Source organism: Arabidopsis thaliana (genome assembly GCF_000001735.4).
Source record: "Arabidopsis thaliana chromosome 1 sequence".
NCBI lineage: Eukaryota > Viridiplantae > Streptophyta > Magnoliopsida > Brassicales > Brassicaceae > Arabidopsis > Arabidopsis thaliana.
Window position 1 is genome coordinate 4,544,873 of NC_003070.9, and position 15,968 is coordinate 4,560,840.

At 33.5% G+C, this 15,968-nt stretch overlaps 4 protein-coding genes across 5 annotated transcripts; 3 read left to right on the forward strand and 1 right to left on the reverse strand.

The window, feature by feature from the left end:
* Positions 1–16: 16 nt before the first annotated feature.
* Positions 17–2,501, forward strand: MAP1C (methionine aminopeptidase 1B). Of its 2 annotated transcripts, NM_101198.4 has the most exons (10): positions 17–265; positions 464–548; positions 659–896; positions 981–1,142; positions 1,230–1,271; positions 1,354–1,425; positions 1,589–1,668; positions 1,772–1,869; positions 1,993–2,040; positions 2,138–2,501. In NM_101198.4, exons 1-10 carry the CDS (start codon positions 127–129, stop codon positions 2,281–2,283), a joined length of 1,110 nt encoding a protein of 369 aa, NP_172785.1. In that variant the 5' UTR covers positions 17–126; the 3' UTR covers positions 2,284–2,501. The 2 variants fall into 2 exon arrangements, with proteins under 2 accessions (NP_172785.1, NP_973815.1); NM_202086.1 differs by having other exon boundaries at positions 84–265; positions 1,589–1,869; positions 2,138–2,426.
* A 14-nt stretch (positions 2,502–2,515) lies between these two features.
* Positions 2,516–4,022, forward strand: AOC4 (allene oxide cyclase 4). Its single transcript, NM_101199.4, has 2 exons — positions 2,516–2,986; positions 3,151–4,022. The coding sequence occupies exons 1-2, from the start codon at positions 2,752–2,754 to the stop codon at positions 3,678–3,680; spliced, it is 765 nt and encodes a 254-aa protein (NP_172786.1). The 5' UTR covers positions 2,516–2,751; the 3' UTR covers positions 3,681–4,022.
* A 1,258-nt stretch (positions 4,023–5,280) lies between these two features.
* DOT5 (C2H2-like zinc finger protein) lies at positions 5,281–6,748 on the reverse strand. Its single transcript, NM_101200.2, has 2 exons — positions 6,305–6,748; positions 5,281–6,051 (listed from the first exon to the last, which is right to left on the reverse strand). The coding sequence occupies exons 1-2, from the start codon at positions 6,653–6,655 to the stop codon at positions 5,494–5,496; spliced, it is 909 nt and encodes a 302-aa protein (NP_172787.1). The 5' UTR covers positions 6,656–6,748; the 3' UTR covers positions 5,281–5,493.
* A 5,257-nt stretch (positions 6,749–12,005) lies between these two features.
* HRS1 (myb-like transcription factor family protein) lies at positions 12,006–13,921 on the forward strand. Its single transcript, NM_101201.2, has 5 exons — positions 12,006–12,246; positions 12,421–12,704; positions 12,881–13,070; positions 13,196–13,272; positions 13,378–13,921. The coding sequence occupies exons 1-5, from the start codon at positions 12,105–12,107 to the stop codon at positions 13,717–13,719; spliced, it is 1,035 nt and encodes a 344-aa protein (NP_563926.1). The 5' UTR covers positions 12,006–12,104; the 3' UTR covers positions 13,720–13,921.
* The last annotated feature ends 2,047 nt before the right edge of the window (positions 13,922–15,968 follow it).

The following is a 15,968-nucleotide window of genomic DNA, read 5'->3' on the forward strand; positions in this document are numbered from 1 at the left end:
GATCATATACAAGCCCAATGGGCTTTAAAGTCCATTAGTTTGTTAATTAAAATATCAAGAACCATTTTTTTTTTCTCTTCACTGCAAATTTTGATATTTTGGGTTTTAGCAGTGAAGTTTGCGAAAATGGCGTCTTCGGTTTTTCTATCCAGTTTCTCGTCATCGTCTTCTTTGCAACTCTGCTCTTCCTTTCACGGCGAGTACTTAGCTCCGTCGAGATGCTTTCTCGGAGCTCCGGTCACTTCCTCTTCTTTATCACTCTCCGGTTTGTCATTTTTACTTGTCACTGTTTCTTCGTTTGCTCTGTTCGTTATTCAATTATTGCTTCGTTTTTCATTGGAAGATATCGAAATTATTGGTCATCTGATTGGAAATTTTGAAACTTTCTCCGTTGTTCCGATTTTGAATGTTGTATAATTGAAGAACTTTGGTGTATGAAGTTTATCTTCTCTCATATCTGTAGGTAAGAAGAACTCATATTCTCCGAGACAGTTCCATGTTTCTGCCAAGAAAGTTTCTGGGTTAGAGGAAGCCATTAGAATCAGAAAGTAATTAACTTTGTTTAACTCTCTTGTATCATAAAAATGCAATCTTGAAAAAAGAATTCATCTTTTGGTCATAGAGCTAATAGTACATTAATTTGGTTTACATTTTATAGAATGAGAGAGCTTGAAACTAAATCAAAAGTTAGGAGAAATCCACCATTAAGACGTGGAAGAGTATCGCCTCGTCTTCTTGTACCTGATCACATTCCAAGGCCTCCTTATGTTGAGTCTGGTGTATTACCGGATATATCAAGTGAGTTCCAGATTCCTGGTCCTGAAGGCATTGCGAAAATGAGAGCTGCTTGCGAGCTTGCTGCTCGGGTTTTAAACTATGCTGGAACTTTGGTTAAGGTAAGATTTTAGTTTCCTTGTGGATCTTTTGTTTTCCTATGTTATGGATATGTGGTCTGAGTTGTTGTTTATATGGTTCTGCAGCCATCTGTTACGACTAATGAAATCGATAAAGCTGTGCATGATATGATTATTGAAGCTGGTGCTTATCCTTCACCTCTTGGATATGGTGGATTTCCTAAAAGTGTGTGTACTTCAGTTAATGAGTGTATGTGTCACGGAATACCAGATTCTCGCCAGCTACAGGTCCTCATGTGTGCTTTTTACTGCTTTAAGCTGAATAGCTTTGAAGGAGTTCATTTGTTTATCACTAACTATTAAGTCTTAATGCAGAGCGGGGATATAATCAACATCGATGTCACGGTTTACTTGGATGTAAGTCATTTGCGCTTCTTTTGTTAATTTGCAGACACTTTCACTTTGTTTGATTTCTACATACAACTTGAAACATCGACAGGGTTACCATGGAGATACGTCGAGAACTTTCTTCTGTGGAGAAGTTGACGAAGGTTTCAAACGACTTGTGAAGGTAGTATTCTTCTTCTTCTTCTTCTTCTTCTTCTTCTTCTTCTTCTTCTTCTTCTTCTTCTTCTTCTTCTTCTTCTTCTCTTCACTGTGTTTTGTCTTCAAGTTCACAAAAAAATGAATTCTGTTTTAATATGCTAACTGTTGTCGGTTTCTTGTTCTGTAAGGTTACGGAAGAATGTTTGGAGAGAGGTATTGCAGTTTGTAAAGACGGAGCAAGCTTCAAGAAAATCGGGAAAAGAATCAGGTTGCAACCAAAACTATTCTTGATTTCAATATAACCGTGTAGAAATGTACTATTTGAGGACACTGCTAGAACAAACAATCTCAATGCTTTCAATTTCCAACAGTGAGCATGCGGAAAAGTTCGGCTACAACGTTGTGGAGCGGTTTGTTGGGCATGGTGTTGGACCAGTATTCCACTCCGAACCTCTTATATATCATTACCGTAAGTAATCTCTTCCTTAGCAAAATCGTTCTTATGTTAGGAAACATCAATCAAAAACAATAGTTGGCTGCATATGCATATGAACCTGGACTTACGGTTGAGGAATTTTAATCCAATTTGCAGGAAATGATGAGCCTGGACTAATGGTTGAGGGACAGACATTCACAATTGGTTAGCCATTTTTTCCCCTTCCATGTCATGGCTTTCATTTGCTTATGATTAGGTGATTACTATATAATAAAAAACCGATGAATACATTATGTTGCAGAACCGATTCTCACGATTGGAACCACAGAATGTGTAACATGGCCAGACAACTGGACTACTCTGACAGCAGATGGTGGCGTCGCTGCTCAGTTTGAGCATACCATTCTGATTACTAGAACTGGTTCAGAGATTCTTACCAAATGCTAAAACTATTCACATTGATCATTTCCATTTCACCTTTTATTTGCTGATCATTTAAGGTCCATAGTATAAATTCATTATCTTTGAGACCATAGTCTAACAATTTGTGTTAGTGCCATCTTTTAAGATCTCAAGATTAGTTTGCTATTAGAAATTTTCCCACATGTTCCCTCAAGTCTTTCTTTATTCCACAAATTCCCATTTCACAACAATTATTTGCGACTTTTTTTGTTTCCCTGTCTTTTTGTGTTTAATTCTTAGTTATTTTAGATGAAGCTAGAGACCCACTTTCCCATATTTACGCACATGGCTCCTCATCATTCATCATCACGATAAAAATGCATAGTACATAAAGTATCCATTAAAACGTAGATCTAGTCTCTTCACAACACTTCAACAGTTCAACTAATAACGCAAAAATCAGTTTCTCTTTGAGTAAGTGTTTATTACAATTAAACTAACTCAGGCAAGTCTATGATCATGGCTTCTTCTGCTGCTGCATCGATCTCTATGATAACTCTAAGGAACCTCTCTCGCAATCATCAATCTCACCAAAGCACTTTTCTCGGTTTCTCTAGATCCTTCCATAACCAAAGGATCTCATCTAACAGTCCAGGTCTCTCCACACGAGCAAGATCCACCACTTCCTCCACTGGAGGTTTCTTCAGAACCATTTGCAGCAGCAGTAGCAATGACTACTCCAGACCAAGTAAGTAAAAAGTTAACCTTTATGCTCACAACTAAGTACCCATTTCATGATTTGAGAAAATTAGCATCAAATTAGGTATAAGAACAAAAAAAGAATCAACCTTTAAGCTCAAAATCAAGTACCCATTTCACAAAAACTGATTTTTATTTTGTGAAAAATCTCAGCTAAGATCCAAGAGCTTAACGTCTACGAGTTCAACGAAGGTGATCGAAACAGTCCAGCGGTTTTAAAACTAGGGAAAAAACCAGATCAGCTTTGTCTCGGAGATCTTGTCCCCTTCACAAACAAACTCTACACAGGAGATCTCACAAAACGCATAGGAATCACCGCAGGTCTCTGCGTTTTGATCCAACATGTTCCAGAGAAGAAAGGTGATCGCTTTGAAGCTTCTTACAGTTTCTACTTCGGAGATTATGGTCACATATCAGTTCAAGGACCTTATCTCACTTACGAGGACACGTTTCTTGCTATCACCGGTGGCTCCGGCGTGTTTGAAGGAGCTTATGGACAGGTCAAGCTTCGTCAGCTTGTGTATCCTACGAAGCTGTTTTACACTTTCTACTTGAAAGGTGTTGCTGCTGATTTACCTGTGGAGCTTACCGGAAAACATGTTGAGCCGTCGAAGGAAGTGAAACCGGCGGCTGAAGCTCAGGCGACTCAGCCCGGCGCTACGATCGCTAACTTTACTAATTGAAATCTAAATCTTTGTGGGTGTCTTTGTCATGGATCTTATTGGGCTGTTGTTCATTGTGTTTACATTTTAATAATGGGCCTAAATAATGAGCCTTTGTATTGGGCCGTTCTCGTAAGCGTAATGTGTCCCGTCCCTATAAGCTGGATTTAAGCGCGTGAACTCCACCTTCCGATATTTTTTTTTGATAGATTATATCAAATCCATGGATACTTTCTATATTTGGAAAGTTTGGCTTAGTAGGCTCGTGGCCATGTTTGAGCTAAAACTCATAAACGAATCTTTTTAATGTTCTTTCACCGAATGCTTATTTTGTATTTTTCATCCCCTGAATCGGTTTTAAACATAGTAATTTTATCTGGTATACACTTTTTTTCAGAAGAAAACCAATTTTGTGTAGCATAAAGGAGAAATCTATTTGCAACTGTTCATTAATTAAGGACTTTGCTAGACGAGAATAGTTTTGATCTTTTACAATTTTTATTCTTACAAAAAAAAAGATTGTAGTAGAATAATTTTTTCTAAATTTTATGTACTTGTTTCAGTTTGCGTATATATATCCATAGACTTTGGTCATAAACTTATACTTTAATGAAGTCATGTTGAATGGAGTATCAGTCCAACACTCCTTCAATATTCATCAGTTTGCAATTTCCAAAACGACATTTATGACTCCCGTACCTTCGAGGACCAAATTATTCAAAGTTTCAAACGAAATATTTTTACTTGTAATTTTTTTTTTTTTTTTGGAATCGAGATATTTGAAATATGACAAGTAGTCTGACAATTTAACTATTTAGCTATCTTAGCTCACGTAGATTTTTTTTGGTTGTAGAGATTCGAACGAAATTTATGCTTCCTCCAATTATAAATAGAAGCTGCAGTTATGCGACTTTGGTTTTATCATATACTGATATACATCATGTTATCACGACTTTTTGCACGAATAATTTTCGACATATCCTTTTGGTTTAAAATTTAGAGTGGTAGTTAACAAAAACTGAAAAACATTCATAGAATGCTACTTTCAATCTAAGAATTTATTTTCTTGCATCTCAACTTCTAAATGGAATACTATAGAAATAAAAGAAAAATCAGTAAAAAAAAAGAGAGATAGAGAGAGTGGCAGAGAAACTGAAGTAACCTAAGAGTCGTGAAATTTCTCTCTCCAAGTGTAAGATAGACAAATGTGTGTAACGTTAGACATCACTACATAAAGTGACAACAGACATTTTCTGTCTTTGGATAAATCGAACTGCCACTTTCGATAATTTAGTTACCATTATATTTTACCTCCATTATTTATCACCAGAGATGCGCTCTTTAGGAGTATTCAGTATTCACTACTAGTCTACTACAGCATATTTATTTTCTTGTATTATATTTTTCTTTTCCTAGAACTGTAGTTAAACGATTTTTGTCCTTGTGTGAATTCCACCATGCTTAAGACTTAAATGTGTGTGAGTGTTAATTATGATCTTTGGTCTCTATCAATGATGGTAATTTCAACGCTAGATCTTCAGTTCAGTAATAAAAGCATATTGTCGGACCTTGATCTTAGATCTCTTGGTATTAATTATATACAACCAATTGATTTTTTTTTGGGTCTGAAGATTTACCAAAAATGCAGAAATTGCTTGTTGGAGACAACGTTAGAGGCACTTATATAATCCAAAGCCACCACTACATATATTTTTCGGAAAAGGTTACTTTAAGACTCACTAGCTAACTTGACGAAGAGGTAAATACATATCAAACATACCTCACTTAGATAAACCCTAATAGTACCCATCGATCATAAAAATGTCCCATTTATTTAGTAATTGTCATCAGAAATCTGACCATAACGACGAAAGTGATCATATCTAATCCCATAGTTCTTCTCTCCACGAACATTTTCTTCATGAGCATCTTCTTCTTCTACATCATCTTCTTCCTCTTCTTCCTCCTCCTCATCATCTTCATCTGCGTCCCCAATGCCTACAACCCGATCACTTACAGTGTGAGCCGCATGACCATCACCGAAAGCCCTAACGTGATCCTTAAGTGACCTCTTATGCTTAAAATCTGACCCGCAAACGCAAAACCACAACTTCCCACAATTTTTCTCATGCGTTCTCCAATCGCCTCTCACCGCAAACGTTTTTTCACATTTCTTGCGGCAACGAAAAGGTTTTGCTCCGTGCTTCCGCTTGTAATGCGTTTGAAGCGTTCTAAAGTCTTTGAGAGGCTTTGATCTTGGATGGTCTATGTTGTTCTTACAACCTTCAGCACAACAGTAACATGGCAGCCTTAGTATCGAAGATGACGACTTCGTCCCTCTGAGCGACTCTGGGCCTTTTCGGTATTGCGAACCATGACCCCACATATGCATCTGCAAAAGATGTGATCGAATAAAACACTTGTCCATTTCATTTTTCACGTTAAATTTACATATCCTGAACATTTTACTTAATTTTGAACGTGACTGCAAGATTACATATCACGAATTTTTTTTTGACACTTTAATTCAAAAATACATTTCTATAACGATCCTAAATCAGCATGGAACATATATCATACTAGCTATTAATGTGGAAGGAAAGGGAAAGTCAAATCAACAAAACTTTGTGTAGATCATTTCAAACCTGCATGTTGTTGAAGCGGTTGAAAGTTTTGTTACAGACAGAACAAGAGAACTGAGTGGGACCGACAAGGATCTGCGAAAGTGAAGGGATCCAATACTGTCCCTGCCTCGCCGTTAAACCCTCTTGGTTGTTCCCGCCGCTAAGGGTTTCTTTGTCGGAACTCGGAGGACCGATATGAAGAGCAACGGTAACACCATTAGGGTTTGTTAATGGGTGATTAAACTCATGATCAGAAGAAGGTTTAGTACTGGTAGGTTTGTTATGGCTAGGGTATTGTTGGCCAGGAGGTCCAAGGCTGAGGACGACGGAGTCTTCGTCACCGGAGAAGCTATATTGGTTATTATTATACATTGAGTAGAGAGAAAGAGAGATGAGAGAGAGAGAGAGATGGGGTTTTGAGGAAATGGTGGAGAAAGACAATGGAGGCTGGACGAACTGGTAACTAATAAATGATTCTTTTTATTTTGTACTTGCTTTGGCTTTATTTTCCTCCTCGTAAATTTACGTGTTACGAGTGACAAGCCCATGTTTGGTTCCAAATATCTATATAGCTATTCACTTTTTACAAATGATATATACACATTATTTAGTTGCAGTGTTTTGATGCTACTTTAACTTCTACATTTTTTTGACCTGTGGATATGAATTTGATATATATTAATATTCGGTTAGTCTACATCAATGTTTTTTCTTGACATACAAAGAATATATTACAATGTATGATATATGGTTTAAGAATAATATAATTTGTTATCGATAACCAAACTTATATCCTTTTCATTAATATTAGTTTCTAAATATTTTTGATATGAACGTTTATGCATGTATATCTTCGCAATGTAATTCTCATTAAAAAAAAATGATTCTTATCATCTTATAAATATACTAGATCATTTTTTAATTTTATTTTTGCCAGCAGATAGATTATTTAAGAGAAAAAATTAATAAAGAGAAGGGGATACATATTTAACTTATGAAAAAAAAACTATACATTAAAGTTGACGTGGGCATCTCTCAATATTAGCAAAGAATGTACTATTCACTTGGAACTCGCTCTCCTTTCTAGGATCTCAAAACCATTCTTTGTTTCATGACTTCTCTCTTTCAATTTCTTGTAATATATTTTATAATTTTGAGTTTGTATTTATATCTGAGTGATCATTTACTCTCCTCACAAACCAAAATAAAAGGTGAGAGAGTACACTCTGATACAAAAGAAAAGCAATAGACATGAAGAAACGTGGCGTTAACTGTATATGCGAAAGCTTCTCTTTCTCCCCACTTTCATCATCTGAGTTCTGAACAACTTACTGAGATAGTGATAGTCTCAGTGATGATGATATTATTAAAGTTCCCATTTATTTATTTTTCCCTGAATCTTTGCTGCCAAAAGTTACCCTAATATCTTCTCAGACTTTTTACTTTAGTTTAAATCTAAGGAAAGTGGAGAAGTTTGCTTATTTGCTTATTAATGGAATTGGAATGTATAGTTGGCTGAAAAGTGTACATTTTGTTTTGCTATAATACTACAATTAATGGTAAAGGCATATGGTTTTAGGTTTTTCTCTTTTGAAAGAGGTTTCCGGTTTTTTAGTCTCGATCAGTTTTGCTCTTAGATTTTTAAAATAGAACATTATGCTGCGATCAAATATACGTTTCTGAAAACGTTCCACCGGCTTTCCTATGTCGTTAAAATTTTGAGTATTTTAGGTCAAGTTCGATGAGATTTTGCCGTTTTGGATTTCAGAAAGCGTATAGGTTTCTCTTTTCTAATTTCGGTTTTGAATCTTCAGTTTTGCTGTTAACATTTAAACAGAAATTATATGTTTGACATAAAAGTACGTTGATTCTATCATACACACAAACACCCATAGATATGTTTTTACTGGCACATAATTGCATGTTGTTAACAAAAATAATTATCAAACTTTGAAATATATATCTTCTCTCCTATGTAGATTGTTAACAAAAATGGATTGTTAGGTCGTATGCAACAAGTTTTTGGATCTTAGACTATTCGTTAGACACTAAAAATATATATATATATATATATATATAATGCTAAATTAACCAGATTTGCATCAAAAATTTGATTTTGGAAAATTATGAATTGAATCGAATAAATTATGGACCCTTTTTTATTTTATTTTTCCAGTTTTTGTCTTCTAAAATTGTTGAGATATTAAAAGTTTGTTAATTATCGAATTATGCTACTAGAACGAAACATTTGGAGTAATTGCAACCATTTAATTAGGTTTTTAGCTATTGCTACATGAATGAATAGGATTAGATTACTGTTCAAACAGAATCTTCGAGCATCGACTGTTGCTTTATAATAGGCTACAAGGCTTTCAACCGAGGTACTTTCTATTTTGATTAGACATATCGAAAGAAACCTTAAAACAATGTCGTAGAGAGAGAAAAAGAAGTTAGCAAAGAAACACACAAACAGATATTATATGAAATTTTGGTCCGAGCAAAGTTTTTCATTGTTTTGGTTGGTTGAAGCAGTTAGATTCGGAAGCTTTAAAGGGTCCGAAGAAGAAGAGCACAAAATAGTACGACTGAAACAAAACTGTAGCTCTATCATCTCCTATATCTCTCTGCTCTGTCACATTATTTATTTTAAAATTTAAAAAAATATGAATCCTATTTTTTTTTTTCGTATGAATGCAAATTTTTGGAATTGAACACATGAAAGTAATTTGTCAAAGTTTCCTTTTCCTTCGTCTTGTAAGTTGTAACTCACAACTCTACCCCAACATTTTCTTACTCTTTTTACCTTTTTTTGTATCAAATATATTTAAAATGAGTGCATAATACTAATATTAATGTCATTTTATTTGATACTCGAGTGAGAAAATAAAGGGTTACTGTAAACTATGACATGTCCGAAACTACTCACAACAATTTATTTGATTTTTTTTTATGTCACATGTATCGAAACTTTAAAAGAGTGTGTACTTCGACAAAAGTAAATGTTGTGGAAAAGGCCGAAAATAAACTGGTAGGTCTTACGCTTGAAAGAATACTCATGAGCCTATTGGGCTTGAAAATGACAAGTAAACCGGCAATGGTGTAAAGCGGTGTCATTTTATTGATGTGGTCGCATATGGTTTTGATGTGAGCCTTTGATATATTTGTGAGTATGACCTCTCGAGTCTCTGAAGGGACAATTAGAAGCTAATTAAGGGCAATTAAAAGCCAATTAGGTACAATTAAGAGCCAATTAGGGGTAGATACATATACAATGCGCCAACTCATTTCAAATTTTCAATCTAATCAAAGACAAATTGACTCAATAATCACAAAAATAGATCATTAAAGGTACACAACTAGATCATTCTTATTTTTTTAGCGATTTGTTTTGGAATTTTTCTAATCTTCTGGTTAACGTGCAATTTAAAATATGATCGAACAACGGAATCACATAATATTTTTAGTTATTTAATATTTACAATTGAAGAATATTATTGGTATTATTGAAAAATATTAATGAACCCAAATAATGTCCGATATACATCTTGGAATATTTTAATAAATACCAGAACATGTATACACATTAGTTTCTTTTTTGGTCGAGAAGAAACCTTTCTTAGATAGTACATACTATAAAGTCATAGCTCACACTGTATTATTTAACATTCCATGCATCCAAGAAAATTAAAAATCCATGCATCGAGGTCAAACCGTATTAGATTTTGATCTCTCTCGTTTTTCATGTCAACGAAGATAAAAACTACATTTATTAGTACCGCCCAATTTGCGTTAAGATCTGACTAATTGAATAGTCCAAAATGCATTAGAAATTACGGATATTTGTGATCACCACTCTTTAGGAGGCCCCAAATCATCGACGATAATATTTGTTCTATTAATCCGGTAGAAATATTTAAACAATTTACGCGCTAATTTATTTGTTTTAGGTACGCTAGCAATTAGCAAACTAGGTGCTCATTAGACGTCGTTCCTTTTTTGTTCCTTGGCAAACAATATCGTTGAAGTGTTTTTTTTTTTTTTTTACTGTAAAAAGGGTATTTTCGTCCAAAATTATAACGTTTTAATTTTGGGGTTGAATTGAAACAGAAAAATCTCAATCACTGGTTCCTCTCAAAATTGCAACATCTCCAGCTTTTTCTCCGTTGATTAATAATTTAATATCAAATATCGGAGAGAATTTCTTAGCTAGTTTTCGAGTTCAAGCTAGTCATATTTTCGGATTTGATCTAGTTATTTTGTTTTTCCTATTCTATGAATATATATTCCCTCCTTATGTTGTCAATGTCGTGTTTTCATTTGTTTTGTAAATTTTTTAACACAATGTTCAATTAACGTCTAACGTTTATTATTAACAACGGCCACTCTTTACTTATATTAGTAGAAATGTACAAAATTTTGGGCGACAGGAAAGAAACTTAATTAAGTATTAGGTCAATTTTAGAAAATACTAAACTATTTACTGATTGTGAAAGGCATTGGCACGCCATTATCTATAAAAGTTGGAATGATGCATGAGGATCTTTGATAATACAGTCCAACACGTTATGTTTTTCATGTTTTACTTGGCAATACGAATAATACAACTAATTAATATTACCGGCCAAAATTCAAAGATATTGACACATGTAAGATAGATACAATTACACACACTTAAGTAATAATTATAGACGGATACGGATAATTGAATAGAACTAATTTAACAAAGTCAAGATTCTGTGACATTACATTTTGTTTTTAAAAATATTTGAATCCTAATGGATAAAGGGCTAAAAACTTCAATGAAGGTGTTATTAGTAGTGCCCCTTTTTTTTGTTTCTTCTCCCTTCGCTTGTTTTGGCTTCTTCAGTAAGAGACATTTGGCTTTTGAGTTTAACGTCATTTGGTAGTGATCACTTTTCCTTTAACGAAATTAAGATGAGAAAACTGCAAATTAAGTACAGTATTAATTAACTAAGATATACTGTATATTATAGGTTACTGCATGCTACACTTTTCTTTTCGGGGGCTTGTTTAAACTAGGATTGTGCTACAAACCAGATATTTTATTTTAAAATTAAACATTAAAATATCATTTATTTACAGTAAAATATATCTCATTATAGAATGGATGAAGTATAATAGCATATGGTAAGAAAAAAAAAACCTCAACGGTGGATATGTTTATTCTCTCTATCTCCTTTACAAAACTTCTTCTAGTTTGTATATATTGTAAAAGGTTGTCTGCATTTACATAAGGCAATATCCACGCGGATCGGAGATTAAAGAATACTTCAGTCGCTTATGTAACACAAAGTTAATGTAATGAAGTTCATAACTCATCAGTCACCAGTCACAAGTTAAATTGATTAGATTCTAGACCAATAAGTATCCATCTCCTTTTTCTTTTTGGTCGTCTAATAAGTATCCAGTTCTTTGCATTTTGACAAAATTAATTTATTACCTAATTAACAAAGAATCACATTGCGGAATATTCACCACTCACCATCTACTACTAGCTAGCTAGCCACAACAAGACATAAAATCAAATTGGTTTTATAAACATATAAAAAAATAAACGCATGATTCGTCTTGTAACGCGACGGGCCGACTTATGCATTTTTAATCACTCAAAATACTGATCCTAGAGGCCTTATATATATATATATATATATATATATATATATATATATATATATATATATATATATATATATATATAGAGAGAGAGCCTGATATATATGTATTGATCCCTCTCTCTAAAGCAAAAAAACAAATCTCAAAATAAAAAGGTGGATTAAAATTAAGTCCCTAAAGTATCATCATGATTAAAAAGTTCAGCAATATGGATTACAACCAGAAACGAGAGAGATGTGGGCAATACATCGAAGCCCTCGAAGAGGAACGTCGCAAGATTCATGTATTTCAACGTGAACTTCCTCTTTGCTTAGACCTTGTAACTCAAGGTATGTATAAATATACAATGAAATATATTTATCTATAAAAACATATATTTGCTACATCAAATGTAAAATTTGTGATCTATTTTTTTCTAAATTAAATAAAAATTACAATATATTTATGAAAATTCTAGTATGTATAGTAACGTACATTTTACCATTTCCATATTATTTCTTAAGCGATCGAGGCATGTAAGAGGGAGTTACCGGAGATGACGACGGAGAATATGTACGGACAACCAGAGTGCTCGGAGCAGACGACCGGAGAATGTGGGCCGGTCTTGGAGCAGTTTCTAACTATTAAAGATTCATCGACATCCAACGAAGAAGAAGATGAAGAATTCGACGATGAGCATGGAAATCACGATCCAGACAATGATTCCGAGGACAAGAACACGAAATCTGATTGGCTTAAGTCTGTTCAACTCTGGAATCAACCCGACCACCCACTTCTTCCAAAAGAGGTAATACATTAAATAATTAAGATCAAAGCTCAGACGAATCTTAATTATGAGTATGCAATGCTATAGTGGCTAATTTTTAACATGTTATTATGTTCTTAACTCCTCTCCAAAATTATTGGTTAATAAAAAAAAAAGTCTCAAAGAAAACGCTCTAATATTTGTGATTTGCGTTTCAGGAAAGGTTGCAGCAGGAGACGATGACAAGAGATGAGAGTATGAGAAAAGATCCGATGGTGAACGGTGGCGAAGGGAGGAAGAGAGAGGCGGAGAAAGACGGAGGAGGAGGGAGAAAGCAAAGAAGGTGTTGGTCGTCGCAATTGCATAGACGCTTCTTGAACGCTCTTCAACACTTAGGTGGACCTCATGGTGCGTTTTGAATTTATTTATATGATTTACATTGTTTTCAAACTATTTGAATAAATTTGTTGTTGTTATATAGGGTTTTTGAGATTTTGGTTAGTATATTGATTTTTAGTAAATGAATTTTGCAGTAGCTACGCCAAAGCAAATCAGGGAGTTTATGAAGGTTGATGGGTTAACCAATGATGAAGTTAAAAGCCATTTACAGGTAACTATATGTCTATATTAAGCACATGCAAATAAGATGTTCATCTTAAGTTGTTTTTTTTTTTTTTTTTCCTAACTTAAAATCTATGCTATGCAATAATTATAGAAATATAGACTGCATACAAGAAGGCCACGCCAAACAGTCCCTAACAACGGAAACTCTCAAACGCAACATTTCGTAGTCGTCGGTGGTTTATGGGTACCACAATCGGACTACTCTACGGGCAAGACTACCGGAGGAGCCACCACCAGCAGTACCACCACAACCACCGGCATCTATGGAACCATGGCCGCACCGCCACCTCCACAATGGCCTAGCCATTCCAATTATAGACCGTCGATTATTGTGGACGAAGGATCGGGAAGTCATAGTGAAGGGGTCGTGGTCCGGTGTAGCTCGCCGGCGATGTCTTCTTCTACCCGTAATCATTACGTCAAGAATAATTAATTTGTTTTTACTGTACTCTAATGTTTTGTGGTCATTTAATACTATTATTTTGTTTATTCTCTCTATACTGTATTAGAATTTGATGCCGGGATTAAAGAGTGTATAGAGTTTTGCACCAAATCAATCTTTCTATTTTACTTATAATGTATTTCATATTTATTTTGGAGTTAGTTAATTTCCATCTTCTTTTTTTGGGTAAAATGTACAAGTAGTAATCATCTTACCGTTGTTTTTTTTCGTTTCATTTTTCAACATTGTTGACTTGTCATATTCTTGACTAAGTACGCAAGTGGAAGAAAAAGAAGAGCGTTTGGTCGTTTATACATATATAAATATGTATTAAGAGAGGTTATGATATTATATAAACTAACTGATCAATTAACAAACAACGGATCTAACTATCTCAACAACAGTAAATTGATATTATTGTGGCTGCTGTTTTTGCACTAATAATTATTATATATATATATATGCTGATATTATATCGCATTTTATATGCCTATATATTATATATACATATGTATAATAATTAATAATGTATACAGCTTGTATATATGAACATGGCGGCCAGAGTTGAGCAAATGGATCAGTATATACTAAATATTTGTCGACCAAATTATATAAAGATAATTATATACACAATTCACATGATAACAAAAATGATTTGATTATATTACAATAAGACTCGGAGTAGAAGTTATTGAATTGGTTGCATTCATGGGACGAATATGCTCGAATCCAAAAAGCATAACTTACTATGAGTATAATTTGACAATTTTATATTATCGTCTTAATTTAAATTTGATTCTCATGTTGCTTATATATTAAGACAAAATTGCACGTTAGCTACAATGTCCTAGTCGTAAAGTATATTCTCTGCCTCCGGTTTAGAGAAGACTTTTATTCATAATATAGATAGGGTTAGGTCACTTAATATATTTGCAAATTTGGACAGTATCTCTCAGAATCTTGAATTAATCTAAAGATTCTTTTAATCAATTGTTTATCTAAAGATTCTTTTATTTAATAAATTTGTACAATCCCTACCATTAGGTTTAGCTTTCCAGGTGGCTCTATACATGCTATGTGGCCTTTAGAATGTCTCTACCATATTATCGGTGTGTACAATATAGAAATAAGTAATACAGTACATCTAAGATACTAAATAAATATGGGGTTTAACGATATTTATTTTGTTTTTGATAATAAATATCTCTTCAAGTTTTTGTCCATTACCATTTTTACGATAGTAGTCAACTCTACTAGAAAGGTACTTAAAAACTTATGCTGAATTGTTTTTGGAATTATTTGATGCAAATTTCTTATTTGCTTCCATTAATTAAGTAGATACATTATTTCTTAAAATTATATATAGTTGCATTTTGAGATAGATTTTCAATATGTGCAGATTTTTCTAAAGCACTTATTTATAATTAAGATGATCTTTCGTTTTCAAGATCGGATCAACCTGGCTAGTCATTCCATGTGCAGAATAAACAAACGAATTAATTAATGTAATTAGTCAAGTATTTTACTTTTGAAATATAATAGTAATTTATATACAGAGTGTTTTGACGATAGATCCAAATGACCAGGAACCGGATTAGGATTCATTAGGTATAAAATAATATAGGGATTTGTTAAGCTTTAAGCATGAGTTAACGTGACCTTTCACACAAGTTAAAGGACAATATGGCTCTTGATACTTATTTAAAGAGCAGTAATTATGATTAAAACAAGGGAAAATACAATTCATTAACTAAGTTCAATGCTTTTATTGGTCTGTATATGTCTAACATTAACAAATCAGATACATGGGATATTCGAATTGACCTAATTAAGTCGCTATACTAAACTAATAAGAACTAAGAAGAGATAGTACATTTTTTTTTATACGACCATACCTTTATCACCTTCTGTACCACACATACATGTCTTAAGTACGTGCTAATCTTGTCTTAACCCTTAGCAAAATGTTTGACATTGTGAAATTAATTTTTGACTTTATAATATGAAAGCTTTGGAAAGATTCTTTATGACTAGTAACTTGATAGAAACACCGAAAAATGTATTTTTGAATACGTTTGAAAATAATGAGATAATTATAAATTAAACGATGTGTAGTCATTACATTACATCTCTAAATAAGAGTCATTATAGATTTATATAGTTTCAGACAATCTGTTTCTGTATATTATTTGAAGGTCATATTCACTACCTTAAGACATCAGAAACCTTAGTATATATTA